Below are 24196 nucleotides of genomic sequence, written 5' to 3' on the forward strand. Positions count from 1 at the left end.
TGGGTCAGCCCTCTGTGAAAAGTAGACCATGAACATTCCTCCCTCATTCCCGGGGGTTGGGAGTTGGGCAAAATTTTTCAGTCAATGAAGATGAAGATTGTCACTGATATCAGTTGGTGGAATTGTCCTTTATAGGCCAAAGGAAGATAAAATACCTTTTCTAATTCTCTGCCTGGCTTACACCAGCAGAATAGAAAATATGGGAGAGGCATTCCACTTCCTTCATTTCCTGTTCCATCTTTCTTTTTTTCATCCTATAGTTTTCCCAGAAAAATCGCTGAGAGGGAAAGTAAGTACACCAGCTTTAGGGCTGCATACCCTCCAACATTTCTCCGATGAAAATAGGGATGTCTTGAATAATAACAATAACAAATTTATTATATATACCCATTTGACCGGGTTGGTCCAACCACTCTGGGTGTCTTCCAACATATAATAAAACATTAAACATTTTTTAAAAAAATTCTATACAGGACTCCCTTCAGGTGTCTTCTATTGGTTTTATGTTTACTTTATCTCTTTAGCTTGGGGGTCACATAATGCCATACTTTCCAACATTTCTCTGATGAAAATAGGGAAACCCAAGGAAACACTGGTTGTTACAGGATCAAATCGGAAACCAGGATGACTTCTGTAAATCTGGGACTGTCCCTGAAAAATAGGGACACTTGGAGGGTCTGAATTGATATAGCTTGTTCCCCATTCCAAAGTCCATGGAATAGGATGTCAGCATACTTCAAACACACCCATGGAACACTTCCTTTTTTTGCCTATTCCTTCATTGGGAGGTGTATGAGGTTGAATCTCCCTTTCCGAGGATAGACCTTTTCCAACTTCAGAGACTCCTTAAGGACCATAGAATTGCAGCGTAAGTGACTTGAGCATTTGTTTCTTCTCTCCCCTACCCACCCCCCTGCAAAGCCTGGGCTGAACGAGCAAGGCTTTTTTGTACCTTTTTATATGCTGTGTTTAATCACATTTTATGAAGACTGTTATCCGCTGTGAACCCTTGGGGAAAGGCTGGGTATAGGTTATAAAGCTAAAATATGAATAAGCTGTTGCAAAGTGTTTGAGTTAACATGTTGTAAATGCAACCATGAAGCCTTCACTGCTGGGGAATTATAATCGGCAGTGCTCTCCCATAATTATTGCCGTGAACAAAAAATGGACGTTTTTGTGTGTGTGTGTGTGTGTGTGTGTGTGTGTTTATAGATTGTCTCTCTTGTCAACTGAGATTACTATGAATTTACTCATCTGTATATAAGTGCATGTATGCAGCTGACAATGTGCCTAACTATTGTGGAATAGCCTCTTGGGCCTAACACAATCTCGTATGAGTAAACATTCATGTAGACTAGAGTTTTATTTACATATGAATTGATCTACATAGAAAGCAGTCAGAAAACTGCAAGCTATTCAATCTATCCAGGATTCTGTAATAATGTTTGTGTGCATGAACATGGTACATAGGGTATAGCACGCATACATTCACATGCAGATACAGACTCTCATTAAATCAGTCTCTAATACGTTTTGAAAAAGTAGGCAAGCTCAATTGGTGCCAATGGGAATTTTCCCCCTAAGGTGTCTAGCTACACAGGGAGAATCTCAAGTCCAATTGCTGGGTGGTGGTGAAGCGATAATCCCTCCTCTCGTGATGTCTTCCCAGTAAAAATTGGTCTCCCCTGTGCCTTTAGTTACTTAAGGAAAATGCAAGCTATTTAGCTGTGTGCTACATAATAAAATAAATGTCTCGTTTGGCTCAAAAACCAAACCAAGAGGAGAGAAGGATGCAGACTAGCAGGAACCGTTTACCCACTTTGAAACATATTTATTCCTAGTGAAAGTTGAAAAGACTGATAAAGGAGAGTTAAATTCAAGAAGCAAGATGTATAATCATATTTTATTATACACATGAGTCTGAAGAGCTCAGTTGCTTAGAGCATGGTGCTGATAACCAGTGTTCAAAACTCCCATTGTTCTAGGCGCATTTTGCGACAGGGAATTTCATTAGTGCAAGCAGTGTCTGAGCCTAAGATTTCAGATTAAAACTTCAGAGTGGAAGGGAAGGATGACCTTTTTCTGCCTCCCCACTTCTAGCTACTTTCTGAAGACTGGAGAAGAGACCTTCTTGAGAATATTACCAGGGTGGGCAGGGGAAGGACTACTAGACCATGTGAATAACGAACATAATATTTTAGCTGCAGTTCATTCATTTTCAGCTCTGTAATCTTGTTATAAAAAAGTGCACCAGGACATTCCGTTGATGTGGCCATAACCTAGTCTTAAGGTGCCATTTAGCTCCTAGCTTTCATATCTCAGTTTCGAACACTGCTGATAACACCAAGGTTGCAGGTTCAATCCCTGTAAGGGACAGCTGCATATTCCAACTCTTCAATTCTATAATTCTATGTGATGTAATTTTAAAAGCTCTGTGGGAATCTAGCCCACTAAAACATTTCATGTACAGAATGTAAGCATGAAGATACAGCAGATATGGGGAAATTGTGGCTCTCCAGATGTTGACTCCCATCATCACTCACAATTGGCTGTGATGGCTGGGGCTGATGGAAGCTAGAGTTCAACATCATCTGCAGGAGGGGTCCAATCACAGTGGTGCAGAGTACATGCAGCCTGCCGGGTGGTGCAAAAACTAGGCATCCGATGCAGCTCAGTAACACGAGAGGTGCAAATGCACCCCCTTAATTTATACTCCCCCCCCAATGATTTTGCATCTTTTTATAGCAGGTGCAAAATAAACTTTTGGAACATTTTTGGGAGAGAAACCTGCTGGCCAGCCCTGGCACCAAAAGTTCGCCTTTCCGATAACCTGCAAGACAGAAAGGGACTACATTTCCAGCACAAATGTCTTTTGTCTCAAATTACTTGCTGCGTTTGAGTTGCAGATGACGATCCCTCTTCAACCGCCGGCAGGCACATTTTATGTCCTCCTCATCTAAAAGGGCTGATTCCATGAAGCTGCCCGCTCCAGTGTAAAGTGATAAGAATAAAAATGGGTTAAAAAAAGTTTAATAGATATGCCATTTCTCCTTTTAACAAGTAAGAAGGGGGCTTCAGAGCTCATTCGAATCCTATTATTATGCAAAAGAAATCCATAAAACTTAATATCCTTGGGGTATCCTAACTTTTCTGCTTGTATTACTCCACCAGCCAGGCCACTGAGCCTGTCCCAGGCAGACCTGATTTAATGTGTCGGGGTTTGAATTTATATGCAAAACTTCATAGTTACTTCTGATACTTTGGAAGTGGCTATTCAGCTGAAAGTGCCGTATAAACCCCAATTAAAGCAGGATTTGAGTGACAGGGCATAGCTCCAAAGCAAGTTTCTAAGTGGTTAAGGTTGAAATATTTTGTGAAGCGGTGTTTTTGGAGGTGTGTGTTTTGTGAGGGAGGGGGTGGGCGTTAATTCCGAAATCCTTGGTAAGATAAGAGCATACCGCCTATGTTCAAAAAACGAAATCCTTGGGGGAGAAAAATAATTACCATGGAATCTGCTGACAAGAATCTTTCGCTGCTTTTTAAGTAAAATGTTTAGTGATAGGTATTCATGCCTTCTTAAAAGCACACACTTACTTCAATCTCGGTGGCAGATAAAGTGGTAACACTGTTCCTGCACTGTACCACTTCAGAGCCTCAAAGTGTCCCTATTTTCCAGGGATGTCCCTGGTTTAGAGAAGCTGTCCTGGTTTCTGGATCTGATCCCGAAATGTCCCGATTTCCTTAGGATGTCCCTATTTTCATTGGAGAAATGTTGGAGGGTATAGAGTTTTCCAACCCCTGAACCATCTGAAGACAGCCCTGTATAGGGAAGCTTTTTGAATGTTTAATGTTTTATTATGTTTTTATGTATGTTGGAAGCTGCCCAGAGTGGCTAGGGCAACCCAATGAGATGTGTGGGGTATAGCTTCTCTAAATCAGGGCCTGTGCCTGGAATATAGATATTTCAGAGGGTCTGAAGTGATACACTGCAGGAACAGTTTTACCATTTAGGTTGTTGCCTATTCTAGTCCTACTCAGAGTAAACCCACAGAATAATTTCTTAATGCACTGCCTCTTGTGTACTCCATAGAGAAAAATGTGGTGTAAAAAATATCTAGGAAAACTAGGAGGAAATACATAGTAGCTTGTAAGTCATTTATTTTATTTTTTTAAGCTGGACATCTACTGCAGTTCTGGCAAGAATCTGAAATGGCAGAGAAATGTCAAGTGAGTGTGGAAAAAAGGAGAGGTGGCAGAGCAGGTCTGGGTAATTTCAATCCCCCATTTGAAAGGAGTAAATAAATATTTGTATAGTACACAGAAGGCATTTTTTATAATCAAAAACTACCAACTTCTAAGTGACCACTGCAATTCTTGCACTAACAACTTGGAAATTTCCCAATATATATATATATATATATAGAGAGAGAGAGAGAGAGAGAGAGAGAGAGAGAAATTTGAACAGCATTTGAGCTATTCCTCTGTCTAAATATACCAAACAATATCTGAAATATGAAAATAAATGCCAAAATGCCCTCTGTGCTGGTGGATTGTTGTTGCTCACCAGCGTTGGGTCTCTCAGAAAAGAGGCCAAAGATCTGAAGATTCATTTGTTAATGACAAGCTAATGGTATTCTCTAGGCAGATGGCTAGCAACACATGTGGAAAATCCCTCCTCTCTGAGGGATTGTGATCTGTTTTTCACCTTATCACTGCTAGCTTCATATTTTTAAAAATGTTCTGACACTGTGGTTGGTTCATATTGCCCGATTCTCTTATTTCTGAGGAGCCACGAATGGGAAAATGAGAGAGAGAGAGAGAGAAAGAGAGAGAGAGCACGCAGTGGAATGATGTATCCTGAATAAGGCATGGCTGCCTGTCAGGAACACTGAACAGGATCATTCCATACTCCAACATTTTAAAGAGATAAGAGGAGCCTGCTGAATCAGGCCAATGACCCATCTAGTCCTGCAAAACCACCAAGAAGGACCTGAGCACAAGAGCATTCTGCCCTCTTGCAGTTTCCAAGAGCTAGTATTCAGAAGCATCATTGCCTCTGACCTTGAAGGCAGAGCATGGCCATCAATAGACTTATTGTCAGGAGTCCAGTACCCGGCTTGATAACACAGTGAGCGTAGTTACTGTATTTTTCCGTCTATAAGACGCCCCCATGTATACGATGCCCCCTATTTTGGGGGACTCAGATTTAAGAAAATGGGGGGAGATGTATCCGTGTATAAGACGCCCCCCAATTTTTGACAATTTTTTAGGAGAAAAACCTCCTCTTATACTGTACATGGAAAAATACAGTAATTAAAAAGGATGCTTTATTGTCAAAACAAACAGATAACTCCAGATGGCTTTAGCACAGCCTCCGCCATCATCAATCAAGATGACCCTTCTGAAGACTGCTCCTGGTAGCAACTGAACTTTCGCTCCATACGTCTTTTAATTTGCTTCCTATCTTGCAGCCCTCCCATTTGCCGAGACCTCGGACTGAGTGGGTTAGCTCCCGTCTCTTCCCCATTCCCTGAGAGGCTGTCTCTTAACTCTTTCCCACCTGTTTGTGCTTCTGGCGAGCTTTGAAGCCTGCTGTCAGCCATTCCCTTATCAACCGGCATTCCAAGGGGAGGGGGAGTTGGCACTAGCCGATGCTCATCCTGCATGGCAGTTAACCCTCTCTGTTCCTGGCTGCTTTCTTCAGTTGGCTGCAACCCTTGCCTGGGAGCTGGCTCATTCCTGACACTTATCCTCCGTGAATTTGTCCAATCCTCTTTCAAAGCCATCCAAGTTTGGTTACAGATCTTACTTGTCTGTCAGGGCTCATCCAGACCTTCTTGTTTTCCATCACTTTTCTCCAAGGAAATCCAATCTTTACTGCTGAATTGGAGCAAACATTAATCAGGTTTGCTCCAGATTGCTGTTTGCTCCTATTTCTCACTAAAGACTGGGAATTCGTGGGGGAAGTGGCGGAGCAAGGGCACAACCACTCAAACCCGTGTCTAGAAAGCCTGGGGCGAGCTGAAAGCTGTTTGGACCCATGCCTTCTAGGCATGGGAAAAGCAGAAGTGTGGGTGAGCCTTCCTTTGCGGCTATACCAATAGCATCAGAATATTACAAAATTCATAATCCTTGTGTCATTGTGCATGTTCCCGCATGCTGGAGTAGGAGAAAGGAAGTCAACCCTGAGAAACTTAAATATTCATAGAAAATACTTATTTCCTCATCAAAATGTGGCTTGGCCAGCATAATAGTCACAAAGAGAGAGAACTCACTAGCCTGGGGAGGAGGAGTGTCACAGATTATCACAGAAGTGAAAAACAGAGTTGGGTGGCATCAATATTTAACAGAGGAGAGATCCCTCCAGAAACGTAGATAAGCTGCAGGCACAATGTGTGTGCAAAGTCACTTGACTAGCTAGTCATCAGCGTCTATTCCATGGTGTAGGAGACATTACCCATAAATGCCCAGTCAATAGGCCCAGCTGAGGCTGCTGGGAAGGGAGCTAATCTACTTGTCACTGCTAGAGACTACATGGTGGCTGGCATCGTGTCGTGATCGATACACTTGGGGGTTGATAGACAGACGTTTCAGAGAGATTTCCACCAAATTTCAGCCCAAACCAAAGGCAAAACAAAGATGGGAGGGTCCTGGATTTCACAGGAACTCACAAAAATTTTAATGAAATCAGTACACACTTTGATTTGCTTAAAAGCGCTGCTAACCACTTAAGATGGTTAAAATCTCGAAGGGGTGCACAACATAAGAACAAAAAACCAATACCATTAAAACTAAAATACAACATCAAACAAGCAAGCAAACAAAAACTCCATAGTATAAAAGCAAATTTCAATTGATTCAAAGAATTCAAACACATCAACGGGGTTCATATCCAGTCAGGGGAAAAGCATAGGGAAAAAGCACATCTTTACAAGACGTCAGGAGCAACTGATATGTGCTGCTTCACATATGGCAAAGGGAAGTGCATTCTGCAGTACAGAGGCAACTGTTTGGGGAGTTACCACCTTCTGATATTCTGTAGGCTGCGGTGCCATGAGTAGGTTTTCCCCAGATGATCTAAGTGATCTTACAGGCCTGTATAGGCACAGGAGATCTTTCATGCAGCAGGTTACAGTGAGAATGTAACGGTGCAATTCCAAGTGCTGAAAATGGCAGTTATCATTTAGATTGCAGGGAGAGCCTCCCATTTTTTAAACTGTTCTGCTCCACCAAAAACACGAGCAGAGCTCACCTGATCTAGAACCTAACTCCTTCATATGCCCTTTGCATCATTTGCCTTCGGAACTCCCTCTTGTTACATATCTGACGAGTCTTGTTTGTTGGAACCTGTTGAATACCTTTTCAACATCCTTTTAAGTGGAGTTTTAAAAATATTATTATTATACCAAATCTCTATCGGATTTGGAGAGAGACAGACAGACAGATAGATGAAATTGTTCAATTGATTTTACATATGATAATTGTTTTATAATTGATGTTTTTATTTTTAATTGCTTTGAGATATTTTATGTAAAGTGATTCATAAACAGAATTAAATAGACACATAAATGAAGTTCCTGAGAACATTTAAAACTTGATACCTCCCACCTGCTGCCCAAAGTGGTTCCATCCTGTGGACCAGACTCTAGCAAATATGGGGGATGGGGGGTTGGTTTAAAGATGCACCTGTAATATTCTGAGGCAACTGGGGAAGGGACAAAAGTCTGTGGTGATTTTTACTCATCTTCTTCAGTAAGTGCCTTAAATAAATAAGTTTATTTTTCATATTTATTTTGACTTACTCATCACAATATTTATGTTCCACCTGTTAGGCAGGCAACTCAGGGTGGTGTACAAAAAAAATATGCAGTGCAATAGTTCATTTGTTAATTATTGTAATGTAAAATACCAAGTCATTGTTCAACCTTGCGTATTATTTTCACTCATATAAATTGGGTGTTCTGCTTAAAATGTAATAGTAATTACATTATTGTATAAGCTAAATACTATTAAGTTATGGTGTGGCCTAAGATTATATATAATGCTTTCAAAGCCATAATTGGTGTGTGTGTGTGTGTGTGTGTGTGTGTGTGTGTGTGTACATAATATGAAATTACTTACAAATGAACATTTTTCTTTATTTTGTAATTATATTATTTTTTACCATTTTTCTTAAATACCACCACCACCTCCAAATAGAACAATTCAGTGGTTTCCCCCCCAAAAAAAATGTTTAGGGGGTACTCTCATTTTCCTACTCATATTGAAATATCACCCCTCAATGAGGCCAAACTTAGATTCACAAAATGTTTAGGGGTATGCCAACCCCTGCATCCCCTCAGAAAAAAAAGCACTGGAACAATCATGCAATCAAAAAACCTTAAATTCTACAGTGGCGGACAGCAATGGCCAGCCAAAGTCATGACTAATAATAATAATAATAGTTTTCAACATGCACTAAAACGTTGCTGGGTTCCTTGTTTCTGAGAGAAGAGTATTCCAGAGAGTGGGCACCACCACAGAATAGGCCTTCTTTCTGATTGTTATCAAATGGCTCTCTGCAGGCTGCTCATCTTCATTATCTTATTTTTTTTTATTACTTTTTATCCAGTCTTTCTTCCAAGGAGCTTAAAGTGGCATGCATGGTTCTCCACACCCAACCCAACCCCATTTTATCCTCCTATGAGGTGGGTCAGACTAAGAGTCTGAGGTGGTCCTGAGGCCGACTTTTAATTTTGTGGCTGAGTGGGGATTTGAACCCTGGTCTCCCAGGTCCTAGTCTGACACTTGGGGGGGGGGGCTGTGGTCTAAACCACTGGGCCTCTTGGGCTTGCTGATCGGAAGGTTGGCGGTTCGAATCCCCACAATGGGGTGAGCTCCTGTTGCTCTGTCCCAGCTCCTGCCATCCTAGCAGTTTGAAAGCACGCCAAAGTGCAAGTAGATAAATAGGTACCGCTGTGGCGGGAAGGTAAACGGCATTTCCGTGTGCTCTGGTTTCCTTCACAGTGTCCCATTGTGCCAGAAGCGGTTTAGTCATGCTGGCCACATGACCTGGAAAGCGGTCTGTGGACAAATGCCGGCTCCCTTGGCCTGAAAGCGAGAAGAGCGCCACAACCCCATAGTCTCCTTTGACTGGAGTTAATTGTCCAGGGCTCCTTTACCTTTAGTCCTACACTCTAATCCACTTCACCACCCTGGCTCAAGTTAAGGACTGCATCACTCTTGCAGGAGCAGCCGGCTCTTTGTGCATGTGATCATTTTGCAAAGAAAAAAGGAAGACAACATCCTTATCAATGAGCTGTGTTTTGCTTCACCAGGCTGCGTTTTAATGAAGGAACCTCCGAGCTGCTAACAATCACACAAACGGGAGGCATAAGACCTTCGAGGCGAGAGATGCCGTCGTCATGGAAACTCACCCTGCTTCTGTCACTCACCAGCTGTCTTACAGGTAAGTACAAAACTCTTACACTGCCGTGTTATGTATTTCATTTCATCTCTATCCCCTCGGTTATCCACCAAGCAATCCCTAGGCTGGGGAGAGAGGGTGGGTACATCAGATATGAAATCAAAATAACAGAAGTTATTGAACAGGGTGCAATTAAAGAAGTTACTTTATTAGCCACAGACATAACAGCAAACATGAGCACAAAGTTGCCAATGGCAAGCAACAATCAAGGAAACTAGTGTAGGGATAGAAGTATGGGATGCAGGAATCTGGATAATAATGTCCCCTCTACTGTCTTCTCCAGGGATCGAGCTTTCTGAAAATCTCAGTGTCAATCATATATTTATGGATTTCCCCCCCTCCTAATTCTTATCTAACTCCATGAATTGGAGAACTCGTTTGGTAAATAAAACCTAAACAGTTATCATGTTTAATATGCATTATTATAATGGAGTGTAATATTCTACGCATATCCCACATTAACTAAAGTAGCAGGCACATAAACCTGTGTTTCCCAAACTCTGAGGGGGCCACAGCCCCCTTGGTTCTATAAATACATGCCCAGTCCCCCCTCCCTACCCTATCAAAAGCATTATTCAGAATAGCATTTTGCACGACCCACTAAGATGACAGAACAATTCAAAGCAGTTAAAAATTAATTAGAACTTTATTCAAAATCCAATTAATACTACTTAGCTTAATTAAATCAACAAAATTGAGGAACCTCATCCAGTGATACCAGCTTTTCAAAGTCTGATAGTCATGTACACCTCTGCCACCCAGTTGCCTCTTAGCGCCCCGCTAGGTAACCCCACTGCCCCACCCAAGGGGTAGTACTACTGTCTTAAACAGATAATGCAACAGATGCATATAACTGTATAAAAATACTCAGGTATTAATACTTATAGAATTAAGCTGCAGAAATATAGTACTTCACAGGGCCTGTCTCTCATATGCATATGATAAGTGTAATGTTTATGGCCAGTTTTGGAGCATGTTGGATGTCTGTAGTAGTTTACGTATTCAAATGAAGTGATGTGTTCCACAGGTATGCAACCTGGAGACTTGGGTCTCAATGCTTCCTGAAGTTTCCTCAAACTTCTATCCTGTCAGAGTTCCTTCCTTCCTGCTCATTACCTCCTCATCCTCGCGCACACCTGTTTTTAACTTAGTAACTAGATGCATGCCTATTTATTACACAAGTGGGAATAAATGTTTTGACTGATCAGCACAATACATTACCGCTGCTGATGTTTTGTATGGCCTTATCAGTTGTATTCTACAAAGCATTTCTGATAGGGCCCAAACATGCAGGCAGAAAGAAGGTTAAATCAGTGGTATATGCTTAGGTCACGGGCTAAGCTAAAAATAGCTAAGTATTAGGCAATTCCATCATGGGTCTCCAATGTTTCTTGTAGTTTGGCCCATAATCATTTATTTTTAAGGCTGAGAAATTCCATATATTGTTATCAGCGGCTGCACTCCATATACAGCGGAGGCGACACAGCCCCTTTGAAATGTAAACCGTCAAAAAAAGAGAGAAACGGAATTAGCATTACAAAACAATATTGCACAGCATTTGAAATGAAATGCTAATCAGAGTATTATTTTGAAGAATCACAAAACACAGGAAGCATTAGTCAGTCAACTAGGAATGCTGTTTAAAATTAAATACCTGTTCTGCCTTTTAGTTTGCAATTCCTATTGATTCATGCCAGGTATTCACTGAGGTCTGTGTTATCCCATTTAATTCATTGACTAGATCCCCAGATTTATTGCAGCTTTGCTAAAGAAGATTATTGTATAAAAATAATGTTTGCTTCAGTGTTACTGCGCATTACATTTACCCCAACAAATGGCGTTCGCATTTTGAACATTTGCATGAGGTAATTTGCTGCACTATGCCTTGCTATCTGTTATGCAACGACTGGAAATATAGCCTTCCTTATGAAACGGTGGATGAGAACCTCTTTTGGTTCTGCGAGACAGATCCTTATCAGATCCTAGCCTCAAGGAGCAAATTTGAGAGGTGGGTGGGGCTGTCAATCACCTGCCAATCATTTGATGGAGTCTAGGGGTGTGGCAGGTGGCACAAAGCGAGGAGAGGCACAAGTAATCTACACCCCTTTCAGCTTGGTCTCATGACCTAACAACTCGGTGGAACTTAGCTGATAAAAAGAGTGGCACAAGTCAAATTCCTCTGGAGCTGAGTTTGGAATAGGGGGAACATAAGCCAATGTAAGTTATGTCAGCTTTCTGTACCTAGGAATGTTCCACTAGCCACACAAATGGCAACCGCAGCCATGTTGATGTCACTGAAATTCTACTCAGTATTAACCCAGAACAGATCCCAACGTATATTTGGCAGAGTAAAAACGTAAACACGTTGCAGGATTCCCCCAAAATAGAGCAGAAACAATTAATATTTCATCCAGCAGAGCTTTACTGCTACTGAAATGAGCATAATGGTCACAAATCCAATACATTCAGAACTGGCACTGTTTATAAGAAATTCAGTTGCAGCAGACTTAACTTAAACTTACAATAACTTATAATAAGTCTAAACCTTAACACTAAGCATACTATGTACAGAACACCACACCAGAAGAGAGATGGAAAGAGAAAGTGAACCCCAGGCTCCTTCTGGCCTATTATTATAGTCAGCATGACCTTGACTGAAAGAGATAAGAGAACCAGTTTAAGCCAGCTGTACTCAGCTTCTCTGAAAGTATAACCCAAACATCATGAATCTTCTGCTTGTTTCTTTCACACAGAGAAGCTTCCAGAACCCTCTTGAATTAAGTAGAATAGGAAAGATCTCTACACATCAGATCAATTCTTTCTGCACTAAGAAATGCAAACTGACAGTTGACTTATAATAAAAAATGGCAAAAGTCTTGGTCTTATCAGCTGTTGGGGAACTGCTGTAGATCCTCTCATACAACTGAGCTTCCTCTCCTGCTCCTGTCCCCTCCAAGCCCTTGCAAACTTTTCCCTTTTCTTGCGAGGAATTCTATTCGGAATAAGGGAATTTCCCTTTAAAAAAGGGAAATGTTGACAGCTATGCCTTGCAAACCCTCAAAATGGTTGTCTGGTTGTGAAGGGTAGGGGACCATTCAGAGCACACAGAGGGCACAGGGGAGAAAAGGGAGGAGAAGGATACAACCCTTTTGTGATGTACTAATATACGAAGACTCAAGAAAAATATCCAGCTACTGGAAAATAAATTCAAAAGCGATACCTGATACATAAGTGTTTATATAGCTATGTCTATGTATATTTTGTTATATCTTCCTGCTTTGAGAATAGCAATATGCTTATTATACATCGTTTTTTAAATATGAAGATATTGTGTGTAAATGCATGTGTGTGCATATATTTACACACACGCAATGCCCATCATGATGACAGGCAGAGAACTTTCAGTGGGTAGGTTTATATAGTTCATAGATCCCTGAAGGGGTTAGAAACGCCTTCGGAGAACTGTGTCAAGGAGAATGGAGGACAGACTTTGCTTTTGCTGTAATGTTTTTACTATGTCCCATGGTAGGGAATGGCAGCATTTGCTGATATTCTGGAAATTTAAAGGGATATTATTATTATTATCATTATTATTATTATTATTACTATTACTATTTCTCTACTTCATGCAAGAATCACAAGGCAGTTTACAATATAAAAACACAAAAATACATAACACAGTAGCAAACAAAACAATACACACCCCCACACACCTATACAGTTTTAAGGCCAGAGTTTAAGTAGCCAAAGACCTGGGAGAAGAGGAATGTTGTTGCCTTGTGCAGTAAGCATGGTTTATTGGGGGATGTGGATTAAACATTCCCCACTAAGCCCTGCCATTAGGAATCAAACTTAAATTATACTGTTTCTGCATAGCACCGGCTCCTTCTCTCTTATTGGTCATGCTAGAATGTGCCAAAATGTTGGCTTTGTGGGACGGAATATATTTTTCCTGACTGAAACGTAATTGAATTCAAAGCTGATGGGATCAGGCTGGTTGTCAAGGTAATTCTAACAATGTACTGTTGGCTTTGTCCCTTTTGACATTTGATCACATTACTCTACAATTACACACGTGTTGTTGTGTTACCGCAGTCACTGAACCACGCTTGCCTGCCTGAAAATGCTCTCTCCTATCGATTTGCGTTCCACATGGTCCACTAAGCCAGACGCTTTAGCATTTTAGCTTTCAGTATTCTTGACTGCACTATTCTGGATTGTTGTGCGATGGACGTGGACACTAATCGCTGGCCATGTTTGGAGGCAGAATTTCAATGTTGAGGTCATGAGACGTTTGTGGGAAAGGAGGGAAATTCTTCTATTGTGCATAGGAACAAAAGGTTAGGAGACCCTAGGCTGAATAACATTTTGAGTCCCTAGAACTTCCTGTCCCTGATGACATCAGAACAGGAAGTAGGTGGCCCTTGTGTAACTTTTTCTGATTGCATTATATCCTTGCAGGAATCTTAATACAGTGGTACCTCGGGTTAAGTACTTAATTCGTTCCGGAGATCCGTACTTAACCTGAAACTGTTCTTAACCTGAAGCACCACTTTAGCTAATGGGGCCTCCCGCTGCTGCCGCGCTGCCAGAGCACAATTTCTGTTCTCATCCTGAAGCAAAGTTCTTAACCTGAAGCACTATTTCTGGATTAGCGGAGTCTGTAACCTGAAGCGTATGTAACCCGAGGTACCCCTGTACACGGGCAGGCCATGTTTCTCTATTTCACACTGTCCTTCATCCAAAGATCCCAGGGCTGTTTACAATATAAAAACTCAAAAATGCATAACGTATTAACAAACGAGAATACCCCTCCCCATATGCCATAGATTGTTTAATTAGCCAAAGGCCTGGGAGAAGAGGAATGTTTTTGCGTGGTGCAGAAAAGGCCCATTTGCGTGTTGCTGCCCTCCAGACCTCTTGCAGGGGAGGCACATGAAGAAGGGCCTCAGATGATGATCACATGGTCCAAGTTGGATCATATGGGGAGAGGCAGCAGTAGCATTTCTAATACTATTTTTTCTCTTCTTCTCCTTTTTAAAGCATTGTTTCTGAGTTTTTATATGTCCTTAATTTTTCTAAATGTTGTGTGATGCTTTAAAACACCTTTCATGCATCTTAATCCAATTGGATCTTGCTGTACATTGTAGCAGGATTAAAATGTTTAAAATAATAATAAATGACCTTTTTTGATAGGGAGAGAAGGGCCTTGACTCAGTGGTAGAACATCTGCCTTACATCTGGTTCAATTCCCAACATCATACTCTCCAACATTTCTCTGATGAAGATAGGTAAAGGGACCCCTGACCGTTAGGTCCAGTTGCGGCCGATTCTGGGGTTGCGGCACTCATCTTGCTTTATTGGCTGAGGGAGCCGGGAGCTTCCGGGTCATGTGGCCAGCATGACTAAGCCGCTTCTGGCGAACCAGAGCAGCGCACAGAAACGCCGTTTACCTTCCCGCCAGAGTGGTATCTATTTATTTACTTGTACTCTGACGTGCTTTCGAACTGCTAGGTTGGCAGGAGCAGGGACCAAGCAACGGGAGCTCACCCTGTCGCGGGGATTTGAACCGCCGACCTTCTGATTGGCAAGCCCTAGGCTCTGTGGTTTAACCCACAGCGCCACCCTTGTCCCTCTGATGAAGATAGCGACACCCTATTTAACAACAACAACAACACATTTTTTTTACTATTTATACTCTGCCCTTCTGACTGGGTTGGCCCAGGCACTCTAGGCAGCTTTGAGCATATATAAAAACATAATAAAACATTAAACGTTAAAAAACATCCCTATATAGGGCTGCCTTCAGATGCCAAAGGTTGTCTAGTTACTTAGCTCCTTGGCTCAGGGTCGCAGAACTCCATACCCTCCAACATTTCTCCAATGAAAATAGGGACATCCTAAGGAAAAGCAGGACATTCTGGGATCAAATCAGAAACTGGGATGGCGTCTGTAAATCCTGGACTGTCCCTGGAAAATAGGGGCACTTGGAAGGTCTGCAACATCTCAGGTAGGACTAGGAGAGGTTCCTGTCTAAATTCCCAGGGAGATGCTGTTAGTCAGTGTAGACTAAACTAAACAAGATGGGCTGGTAGTCTGACTCGGAATAAGGCTGCTCCCAACATTCCTAAAAATGATTCTATAACCCACAAAGCCAAACTACCAGAGCATCAGCAAAATCCATAACTTTTAAAGGTTTCAGATCTTGTGTTTTAGTTAAAAGCCAGGAGTCAGATATAGGATGGAGATTTAGAAATGCTCACAAGAGAAAATTTCATTTCATTTTCACTTTCAATTTGTATACTGCTTTTTCTATTTAACTATCCCCAAGGTGGTTTGAAAGCCGAAGAAACAGCAAAATATACAACAAAGATCACACACCTTATAACAATCTGATCCAATGCAAAAAGTCATGGTAAAAACATAACTTTAAAATAAACAAATTATACCAAATAAAGTAATATTCTATAGTCCGTTAGAATATAACAGCACACAATAAAATTGACTCTCAAAGTATGAGCAACTTGCAATTAAATAGAAACTCACTCTTAACAATAACAATTAAAAAAAATGGGCCTTTTCAGTAGTCGGGCTCCCCTTGTAAAACACCCTCCCATCAGATGTCAAAGAAATAAACAAGTATCTGACTTTTAGAAAACATGAAGGCAGTCCTGTATAAGGAAGTTTTTAATCTTTGATGTTTTACAGTGCTTAATGTGTTTAATTTGGTGGAAGCCACCCAGAGTGGCTGGAGCAACCCGGTCAGATGGACAGCAAATAAATTTATTATTATTATTTTATTTTTATTATTATTTACTAAACTATGATCAATAAAAATGACAGCAAATCAAAGTGCATAAAATACCACAGTACATACAAAACCATGCAAAAGGATCATATTGAGAAACAAAGACAGAAAGCTTATAAAATTGTCTTTAAAAAAAGTATAAAAATTAATGTACTTTACTACTCTTGGCCCTATATTCCACTCCTGGCTTTTAAATAAACACAGCAGTTTCTTCAGACCAAGGATCCTCATGTACAGACATCTGCTCTGGGCCCCCCGAGTTGGATGCTGTAAATCGGAAACAGCAGGCCGCCTCTGAACAGCCGGTCAAGCCACTTATACAGCAGTACAAAAATTGCCCTTAAGAGATGAACACGTGTAGAACTAACACAAGTTTCAGCACCCTGCCTGCTATTCTGACCTACAGCTGCTGATGGGAAAAAGAATTTCCGTCTCTCTTATTAAATCCCTTCCCCTCCATCTGGCAAGTTGGAGGCTTGGAGCGCAACTGACAGGAGAACCTCTGATTGCCTCCCAAAACCTGCCCAACATGCAGTATTCAGATCTTTAGCAGTTCCCTGCCAGCGCAGAAATTTGTTGCCTAAAGGATCAAAAAGTCATTAACCAAACCCCATCCAATATGCATGCCTCCCACAACAGGCAAGAGTCAGTTTCTTTGCCTTTTGCTGCTCCTTCTGTCCACTTTTCTTGTGTCCAGCATATGCAGTTTATGTAAATTTCTACACACACACACTGCCCAGTCCAGTGGGTAATGCACTCATGAAATGAGGCCACCTGTCATTGGGTAGGTAGGCTTGATAGGAAAACTCCCTCAAGCCATCACAGAATCATAGAAGATCATTTCATTCAGCCCCCTGCAATGCAGGAATATGCCATTGTCCCATACAGGGATCGAACCTGCAACCTTGGCGTCATCATCACCACGTGCTAGCCAACTGAACTATCCAGGCATGTGCCTTAAAAAGTGTTCAATGTTTTGGCAAACCCTTGGATGGCTATGCCGATCTGTGACTGCTCCAAGATCTCAGTGATGACAAAGGAAGGGCCATTTTCTCCTAAATATATTGGGGGCATTGTACCAAAAGAGTCAATCTTTCAGCGTGGCAGGACCTACCCTCTGGTAAAAGGTAAAGGTAACCGACCTAAAGGGACCAACTCTGGGGTTGCGGTGCCTCATCTCGCTTTATTGGCCGAGAGAGCTGGCGTACAGCTTCTGGGTCATGTGGCCAGCATGACTAAGCTGCTTCTGGCAAACCAGAGCAGCGCACGGAAACGTCGTTTACCTTCCCGCCAGAGCGGTGCCTATTTATCTACTTGCACTTTGATGTGCTTTGAACTGCTGGGTTGGCAGGAGCAGGGACTGAGCAACGGGAGCTCACCCCGTTGCGGGGATTCGAACTGCCGACCTTCTGATCAGCAAGTCCTAGGCTCTGTGGTTTAACCCACAGCGCCACCTGCGTCCCTCCTCTGGTACTCCTTGCCTATTGACATTAGGTCAACCCAATGAAAAGGATGGTGTGTCTCAAACACAATTGTAAAGGCCCGCTTCCCCTCTTTCAGGCTTAGATCAGCTCAGTCTGCAGTAGCTGTGCTGCTGAATGGAGTTTGGCTCTGGCGTAACTCTACACCAGCTTAAATTACGCCTGCTTGCTTTGTGCCAGCTTCTTCTGTGTACAGGATTGCTCCCTAAGGAGTTTTCCCTAGACAGGTTAGTAGTATTAGTGGGATGAAGATTAAGAGGGGGAGAATATAGAGAAAGCAATGAGAAGAGGTGAAGCAAGACCACAGAGAGAGTCTTGTATTGATAAAGGAGCTTAAACTTAATACAGAAAGATAAAGGAAGCCAGTGGTGAGCTAGATAAAAAGAAGAGTGATACATTTAGAACCACAGTCCCAGCTTCTTGCAATGCTGCCCTTCCTTTTCTTAGCTGAGTTTTTAGAGCAGCTTCCAAAAGGAGCTGAAGTGTCAACTGGAATCTGTACTGAACGCCACTAGGATTTATCTGGAGGAAGTGCAGCTGAAACTCACCATAGGCGAGGCCATTTTCATCTCAGCGCAGACCACGAAATGATAGCATTCAAGCTCAGGGCTAGCACTGAGGTGTCATTGCTTTAATTCATAAAGCCTGACCCCTTCGACTCTGTAGCCTGCTGCTAAAAACAGTCCTCTGGTCCTTTCCCAAGGATCTCTGGGTCTCATTTTCCTAAGTGATACAGAGGAGAAAAATGTATGTCTGCCCTGAAAAATGTCTTCATCCTTCTATGGCCATTCCTAGTTGCAGGAACTTAAGACATCACAGCTTGGCCTACTTTAGAGAGCCAAGCTGATTTAAGCCATTGTATCAGACAAAGTGTGGGGTGGCACTTCTGGAATGGGGTATCTGTTTTCATCCTCTTTCCTTCATACAATGTCCATGAGTTCTAGTGAGAGAGAGGAAGAAAAACTTTTGTCTATCCACTGTCTCCACAATGTGCAGGAAGCTCTTTGAGCATTGCTGTTGAATGCTCAAAAACACTTCCCTGCACCCCTTGCTAACCTGTCATTCTCCACCAAAGGTAAAAGAGTTACCTTGAGAACCAGGCTCTATATAGCAACACAGCAAGTGGGGGCTGGTTCATTAGAGGGAATGGCACACTACCCCATGAACCTCAGCCTGCCTTCAGACAGTCTTCACCTGCCTGCCCTCTTATTTACAACCAGCCTGGAGGTGGTATTGGTTGTCAGTTTCTCAATCCTTGTGGAACTCAATAGGGAGAGGCAAGAGGGGGAACCTAGAAGTAGTTGTCTCTGCCTGTATGGGGCTCTGGCTCCCCCTGCTGTTGGCCTCCGTACCTTCCATCTTACCAGGTCCAGTGGGCAACCCAGTGGAGTCCAACTGCATCTCAAAGGCTGGGGTGGGGAGGGGGAGAGAGAGAAGTTGCTCATCCCTGGTTTAGTAGAACCAAAAATTAAACATACATTTATCAGAGATGCTGTACTTGAGACATAAACAGGTGGAAGAAAGAAAGCCCTCGCATGGCTTTTAACTGGATGATTCTATGGCACATTTCCTTGATTAAGCTATGTTTGATCTAACCAGGCACCGTTCTGAGATCAACAGAGGTAAATAAAGTGGAGAACGTTAGTTTACTGCTCTGTCTGGATAAGTATGCTTCTATTCTTCAGAGCTAGAGCTGTGGGAGGCTGTGCTCTCACTTTGCTCCTTAAAATACTGTGTCTAGTAACTGTGTTGCTCAGCAGAGTGTTGTGATGGGTAGCTTTCCCCCCATTAAGCGCAGCAGTGTGAAAAGGCCTGATAATCCTGAACAGTGCGCATCCTAAGCATTTAATTCCTCTTGGCAGCACAGCTGCCTGTATCTCAGAGAAAGCCTCCCTTTAAAAGAGTAGACTTCATAGATTTTTTATTGTGTCGACTTACTCTCATATGGGTCATTGCAACCCTATACACTGTGCCATTGTGGTCGTATCAATAAGTTCTTCCTCTTCTCCATGTCTGCATGGAGAAAAACATGTGATTCAGTGAACCAGGGGGAGGGCACTGAACTCCCCCATACCCTCCAACATTTCTCCGATGAAAATGGGGAGAAATGAATTTTATTACAGTCATCCCTCGTGTTGCGTTTGCTTCAAGTTGAGCGTTTTCAGGTTGTGTCCCGCGGCGACCCGGAAGTACCGGAAAGGGTTACTTCCAGGTTTCGCCGCTCGCGCGTGTGCAGATGCTCAAAATGCCGTCACGCGCATGTGAAGAAGCGGTGAATCGCGACCCGCGCACGCGCAGACATGGGTTGCATTCTGCTCAGGTTGCGAACGGGGCTCTGGAACAGATCCCATTCGCAACCAGAGGTACCACTGTATTTATACCCTGCCCATCTGACTGGGTTGCCCCAGCCACTCTGGACACATTCCAACATTTATAAAAATATATATATAATAAAAACATTAAACATTTTTTAAAAACCTTCCCTATACAGGGCTGCCTTCAGACGGCCGGGGGTTGGATAACTCCATACCTTCCACCATTTCTCAAATCAAAATAGGGACGTCCTAAGGAAACGTGGGACTTTCCTGGATCAAATCAGAAACTGGGGCAGATTCTGTACATCCGGGATTGTTCCTGGAAAATAAGGACACTTGGAGGTCTGCTCCCCTTTGAGGAAGGGCCACACCACTTCAGACTTTAAGAGAAAAGACAAGTGGCATGGCATGGCACGGAGGAAGTGACTAGAGAAGCTTTTCTCCCTCTGTTGTAACAACAGAGCCCATGGACATCCATGGGCATGGGCATCAAAACACCAGCAAATAATAATTAAGCAGAAATTCACGCTTAACAATGACAACAAATAATTACTGAACTATGATCAATGAAAATAACTGCGAGTCACAATGCATAAAATACCACATTACATTAAAAAATATATATATGTAAAACTGTCAAATTGAGAAACAAAAGAAAGCTATCAGTGGTTACTAGGCACAATGGCTATGTTCCACCTCCACTGTCAGAGGCGGCATGCCTCTAAATACCTGTTTTTGGGAATCACAGGTGGGTAGGATGCTGCTGCAGGCATCTGTAGTTTGCAGGATTTCCCCAGGCATCTGATTGGCGACTGTGAGAACAGGATGCTGGACTAGATATGTCATTGGCTTGATCAAACAGGCTCTTCGTATCAGAGATATTGCTCCAACCCAGTGGATCACTGCCAGAGGGGCACAAAAGCCCCCCTACGATGAAAATAGACCATCAAAAGACAATTGCGAGTCTTGCAAAAGAGCTCTCGTTCTCTGTGGTGTACCCAGATTTTTATTTTTATTCATAGGTTTATGTGTAGCGCTTCAAAAGACTGTCGGACCAGTTTGATCCGAGATGACAGTGGGACAGAACAAATGAGTATATGCACCACAGGGAACAATACATTTCTATCATACTACCTGCAATCCTGGAAGAAAAAAAAATTCTCTGTCTGTAATCTAAGGGAAAGATCTTGGCCAGCCAGTGAATGTTAGCAAGAGCAGATGCAAAACAAGCAGTCAAAAGCGTCTGCAATTATGTCACTGTCAGAGAATCAAGTTAAACAGAAGCAACTGGAAACCCTTCGGAAAGCACAAAAGATCAACTCCCAGGGACTAAAGCTGCAATCCGAAAAAAACTTTCTAGGAAGTGATCCCCACTGAGGACAGAGATCATTATTTACAATACATCAAGCATACGAACAGTAGAAGGACCATGATGTTTCTGGCCAAAGGTACACCTAGGGTGGATCTACACACAGGGAAAAAACTACTATAAACAACCCAGAAATTAACCCCTTATAACAAAAGAAAAAAACTATGGAAAATCGATAAGATTTTTTTTTTGCTCTCCAGCGCCATCTGGTGTTGCATGTTTATAATGCATTCAAAATGCTGGTGTTTTTTTTTTTTTTACTAATGTAGCTGTGTCCCTAGTCCAACATCATGTTCTCACAGTGGCCAGCCAGATGTCTCAACCTCACAAGAAGAACATGAGCACAACAACAGTAAAGCTCTGCTGGATGAAATATAATTGACTCTGGTCTGTTTTCTTGGGAATCCTGCAATGTGGAATCTACTCTGGATCAATATTCAGTATAATTCCATGGCAAGCACATCAGCACATGCGATGGAAGACATCCATAGAACTTTTACCCCCACTGGAATTAACACAGCAGCTTGTGCATCAGAATCTCTGTATAAGCCATCTTTAACCCAGCACTGTCAAAGATGGACTACATTTCCCATCAGCCCCTGCTACCATGGGCAATGCTGAGGGATGCTGGGAGGTGCAGTCCAAAAACATCTAGCGGACACTAGGTTGGAGAAGGCTGTTTTTCAAATATCCAAAAGCAACATCTGCCTCTGCGTGCTGATTTCAGAGATGTAAAGTATTTCCCCCTTCCCAAGAACTCTGATTAGCCAAGAAATATAATTTCACAAAGACAAATGCAGAGAACACTCCACCGTCACAACAGAGAGAGATTTAAGACGAAGCAGCAACTCATAAAAGTTGTCTCAGACAGAAGAAGATGGAAAAACCTCTTCTTGACTCCTGGGGTTGGTGGGGCTACATCTTTAAATCTCTGACTTAATGGAAAGATAAAAAAGTATGATAAGATTAAATTATATCCATATCAAGAAAGAAAGGGATAGAAAGAACATAGGAAATTGTTGCTTTCATAAATCTGATTTGCTCTGTCACGGTAATAAATCCCTGTTGCATTAACCAGTCAAAAAAAGACAGTTCAGAATCCAAATAATAGACTTGCTGTCTTAAATCATGGTACCAATTATCTTCGTACAATGAAGGTCATGTTTGTGTGAATAAAATTAGAATTCAGCAGTAGACCTATTGGCAGAATTATGAAGATTTGGACCAGGGGTGGCAAATATAAAGCCCAGAGGCCAAATCTAGCCCTTTAGATGTCTCCAGCATAGTGCATAGAGGAGTCGAGACCACACCACATCAAAGAACAGGCCACTTTGCACATCACAGAACAAAGTAGCAGCTCTAAGTGAGTTGGGATTAGTAATGCATGCAAGATTCTGCCTCAGTTCAGTTTTACTGAACATGGTTAGTGGAGTGCCCTGGGGAACTAATAATGTCGGGACCATTATTTTTATGGAGGTGCCTTTATTTAGCTCCAAAATAAAATTGATTTAACCAAGATTAAATGGTTTTAGAATACTTTGAGGATATATATATATATATATATATATATATATTATATATATATAAATATAATTTTTATTAATGTTAACATATAAATTATAATACATACCACAAAACTTCATCACTTATATAATCATTTTTTTAGACTTCCATCAGCACCTCTGATGATCCACCGTTTTGGCCACTTCTTATGCATTTCTTAAATTCATATTGCCTTTAACTATTTGAACTAACCATCCTCCCCCTTATCCATTTTTGCAATAATTCCAATAATACTCCTCACAAAACTTCTTGCAAACCTACAAACGTAGTCTGATCATCACAAATAGTTTTCAAATAGTCTGTAAATTTACTCCAGTCTTCCGTGAGTCTCTGGTCCCGCTGGTTTCGAATCCTTCCTGTTAGTCTATCCAATTCTGCACAGTCCATTAGTTTCATCCTCCATTCTTCTTTCGTCGGTAGTTCTTCTTGCTTCCATTTTTGGGCCAATAACATTCTTGCTGCCGTTGTTGCATATAAAAACAACTTACACTCCTTTCTATTTATATCACTTCCTACAATGCACAGTAAAAACACTTCTGGCTTCTTTGAGGATTTTTCATGCCTGGTGACAGGCGATTCAAGCTCCTTTTTCTGCCCTTTACCTCCTACACACTCAGGGAGCAATCCGATGCAGAAGAAGCTGGCATAAAGCAAGCTGGTGTAAATTAAGCCAGCACGAAGTTACACCCAGGTAGAATCTACACACGTATTAAAAAATGTTCTGAAAATGCTTTTTGAAAAAGCATTTTTTTTAAAAAATGAATTTTTCATAGGACTCACCACCGCCATCCATTGTCACATTGTGTATTGCAATTAAAACACACTAAAACCTTTTTACAGTGGTACCTCGGGTTACATACACTTCAGGTTACATACGCTTCAGGTTACAGACTCCGCTAACCCAGAAATAGTACCTCGGGTTAAGAACTTTGCTTCAGGATGAGAACAGAAATCATGCGGTGGCCCCATTAGCTAAAGTGGTGCTTCAGGATAAGAACAGTTTCAGGTTAAGAACGGACCTCCGGAACAAATTAAGTACTTAACCTGAGGTACCACTGTATTTGCAGCTGTATAGCTGAGTCCCAGACCCAAACCCTGTTCAGCAGCTGCTTCCATCTACGTCTGGCAGAGGGAAAACAAACCTTTCAAATAGTGCTCAGGTTACCTGACTGAACTGCACAGCCTATGTGCCTC

General features: G+C 42.0%; 1 protein-coding gene across 4 annotated transcripts in view; it reads left to right on the plus strand.

The window, feature by feature from the left end:
• Positions 1-24196, plus strand: part of CNTN5 (contactin 5) — a 674545-nt gene that overhangs the window by 301264 nt on the left and 349085 nt on the right. For all 4 annotated transcript variants that reach the window (XM_081001824.1, XM_081001823.1, XM_081001826.1 and 1 more), the window contains exon 3: positions 9318-9448. In XM_081001824.1, coding sequence (XP_080857950.1) covers positions 9394-9448 — 55 coding nt within the window. In that variant the 5' untranslated portion in view covers positions 9318-9393. The remainder of the gene's footprint in view (positions 1-9317; positions 9449-24196) is intronic.

Source organism: Podarcis pityusensis (assembly GCF_964106645.2).
Source record: "Podarcis pityusensis genome assembly, chromosome: 4".
Taxonomy (NCBI): Eukaryota; Metazoa; Chordata; class Lepidosauria; order Squamata; family Lacertidae; genus Podarcis; species Podarcis pityusensis.